We start from the raw sequence: 2,500 nt of genomic DNA on the forward strand, positions 1-2,500 counted from the left end.
GCCCTTTATTAGTCACACCTACGACCTCAAATTCAATGGTTTTTTAATAACACATGAATTCCTGAATGCCCAAAATACGTCTGTCTTATTCTCCCCTTTTCTAGACATGTGGGAAATGTTGAACGTCATTCGCCATTGTGAAAAAAATTAAGTTTTTATTCATTTTTTTCTTGTTTCTTTTCAGCATCCCTCGGTTCTGTAGCCATTGCATTGACTTTCCTCACCGGTCTCTTCTCAACTACTCTGGTCTCATGGCTTGGATGTCGTATTACGGCTTTTATGGGAGGTGTAATTTGTGCCATCAGCTTGATAGTCAGTTCTTTTGTTAAGAATATATTACTTCTTCTACTCACCTACAGCGTTCTCTTTGGCTTCGGTTGCAGTTGTACATTTGCGGCTGGCTTAATTGTGATCAAAGAGAATTTTAGCAAGAGACAATCAATTGCCGCTGGTGTATTAACGGCTGGAATTGGCGGTGGGGTTCTCATAATGGGTCCCGCATTAGAGGCCCTAACGAGGGCCTTTAACTGGCAAACAACCTTTCTAATAATGGCGGGAATTAATTTTTTCGTATCCTTGTTCTCAATAACCTTTGATCCTAACGTAGAAAAAGACCAGGAAAAGGAAATGGAACAAGCTAGAGAAGAAAGAAAACATCGAAGTATTATTTCTGAAATCAAAACTGTGTTTGATGTATCAATTTGGAAAGAGCCTCCTGTCATTGCATTTTTTCTTCCAGAGGCCCTTGTGGCATTTGGCCATTTTGTCCCTCAGATTCATTTGGTAAGAATCGCAAAGGCATTTGTTTGTTCCTTTTTATGACAGTAAAGATTCGCTGTTTATTACTGTGGCAATAGGTTGTGGCTTGCGGCCACGGTCTTTGTTCAACGATGGTTGTAATGGTGTGCTTTGATTGAAGTACCAAGGCCAATTGCCGCTTTGAGGCACGTGCACTAAGAAATATGGCGCATTCCAACGCTTATGCGCGTGCTCAGAAAAAAAACCACATGGTTTTTCTCGTAGTCCAATGTAAAGTTGGCATGTATTTCTTTAAACGTAAAAACGTTTGTCGCCAGGCATTGTAATAAAAGTCCTTCATAGCTGAACAATTAGGCCTTTACGCCATTACTCCTTCTTGGTGATCCAATATGATAAACAAAGCAAGATTCATGGTCGTCCGCAGAGCCCGCGATCTTTTTGGTCAGCACTAGCCGAGGAGAACGACCACTGCCTGGTACCAAACCGGGAAACCAAGTGATTATAAAGAGGGTTCTGGTCTTTAAGCGCAGTCAAAGAAATTTAACTGTAATGAAGTTGTCAGCCTCTACAGACTCGGACTGCTTTTCTTGGGACTGACTGAAAGTAACTCTGCCCCTCGATGATAAGTATAGGGAGATCTTTTGTTTTTCATCTGATATGAATCAACTAATGACTGTCGTTGGTCTCTTAATTGAGTCGGGAACAAGCTCCGTGGTTTTGAAACGGCTAACTTTCAGCGTGAGCAACAACTCTCGCAATTATAATCTTATCCTTAACACTCGTCATTCTCTGTTTTTTCCCTTCAGAATCGCTATTGTGAGGAATTAGGAATTTCATCTGAAAAGGCAGCAGATCTGCTGATTTACAGAGGTTTGCTCTCCTTCGTTGGCCGCCTGATGGCAGGTTTTTTGTGCAACCACCCAAAAGTGGATACCTTCAGTGTTTTCCAAGCCGCAGAATTTACGGCTGGTTTGAGCGCGATTTTCATGACTGTAAATCCTACTTATACATCACTGATCGTCTGCAATATAATATACGGGCTCGGCGATGGTTTCTTCTTTACCTGTGTTAGCTGCCTCGTTCTTTCTGTCAGCCCGCTGAAAACTGCCGCTGTGCTCGGTTGGGAGATGGTGGTAGCATCGATTTTTGTGGCCAGCGGTCCTCCATTAGCCGGTAAGTTTATTATTTTACCAGAAACCCATAAGGGTTGAAACGTGTAACGCGCGTTCACAGCTTCCGAATATTCAGTGCGAACTGATTGGTTGAATGTTTCAGTGCTAAGTACCATATTTGGAAACCCCTCGCTCTTGTTGTTCCAAATATGGTACTTAGCAAATTGAATATTCAGAAGCTTGTTTCCCAGCACACAAGGGGCCCTTACACGTTTCAACCCTTATGGGTTTCTGATTTTACTGAATACCAGCTGAGCGAAAACATCGTCAAAATTGTGCCGGAGTCCGGCGGCTGAACGGTTTGATGTAATGTAAGACTTGGATTGAGCCAATCGGAAGGGCGAAACCACTTTTTTTCGTTAAAAGATGCAATTGAAAGACATTTTATACATGGCATAACGTGGTGAAACGAAAGTCTGCCTGTGCAGATGTGAGCGTTTGTTTACCGCTAGCGGGGACACGTTGACCTTCATATGTATTTTAGGCGGCTCGTCCTTGGTATTATGGGTGAATCTTCAAATTAGCAGCACAAGAAGAATTCACAAAATTTTAGCTTAGCCTGAGACTCG

The 2,500-nt window shown here is 42.4% G+C and overlaps 1 protein-coding gene and 1 long non-coding RNA gene across 2 annotated transcripts in view; one reads left to right on the forward strand and one right to left on the reverse strand.

Moving 5' to 3' along the window:
• Positions 1–2,500, forward strand: part of LOC137978609 (monocarboxylate transporter 10-like) — an 11,176-nt gene that overhangs the window by 6,396 nt on the left and 2,280 nt on the right. The window contains exons 2-3 of the mRNA XM_068825604.1: positions 185–783; positions 1,566–1,932. Of these exons, the coding sequence (XP_068681705.1) occupies positions 185–783; positions 1,566–1,932 (966 nt within the window). The remainder of the gene's footprint in view (positions 1–184; positions 784–1,565; positions 1,933–2,500) is intronic.
• The window catches only part of LOC137978610 (uncharacterized), a 13,980-nt gene that overhangs the window by 2,967 nt on the left and 8,513 nt on the right, over positions 1–2,500 (reverse strand). The window lies entirely within an intron of this gene.

This window comes from Montipora foliosa, chromosome 12, assembly GCF_036669935.1.
Source record: "Montipora foliosa isolate CH-2021 chromosome 12, ASM3666993v2, whole genome shotgun sequence".
Classification (NCBI taxonomy): domain Eukaryota; kingdom Metazoa; phylum Cnidaria; class Anthozoa; order Scleractinia; family Acroporidae; genus Montipora; species Montipora foliosa.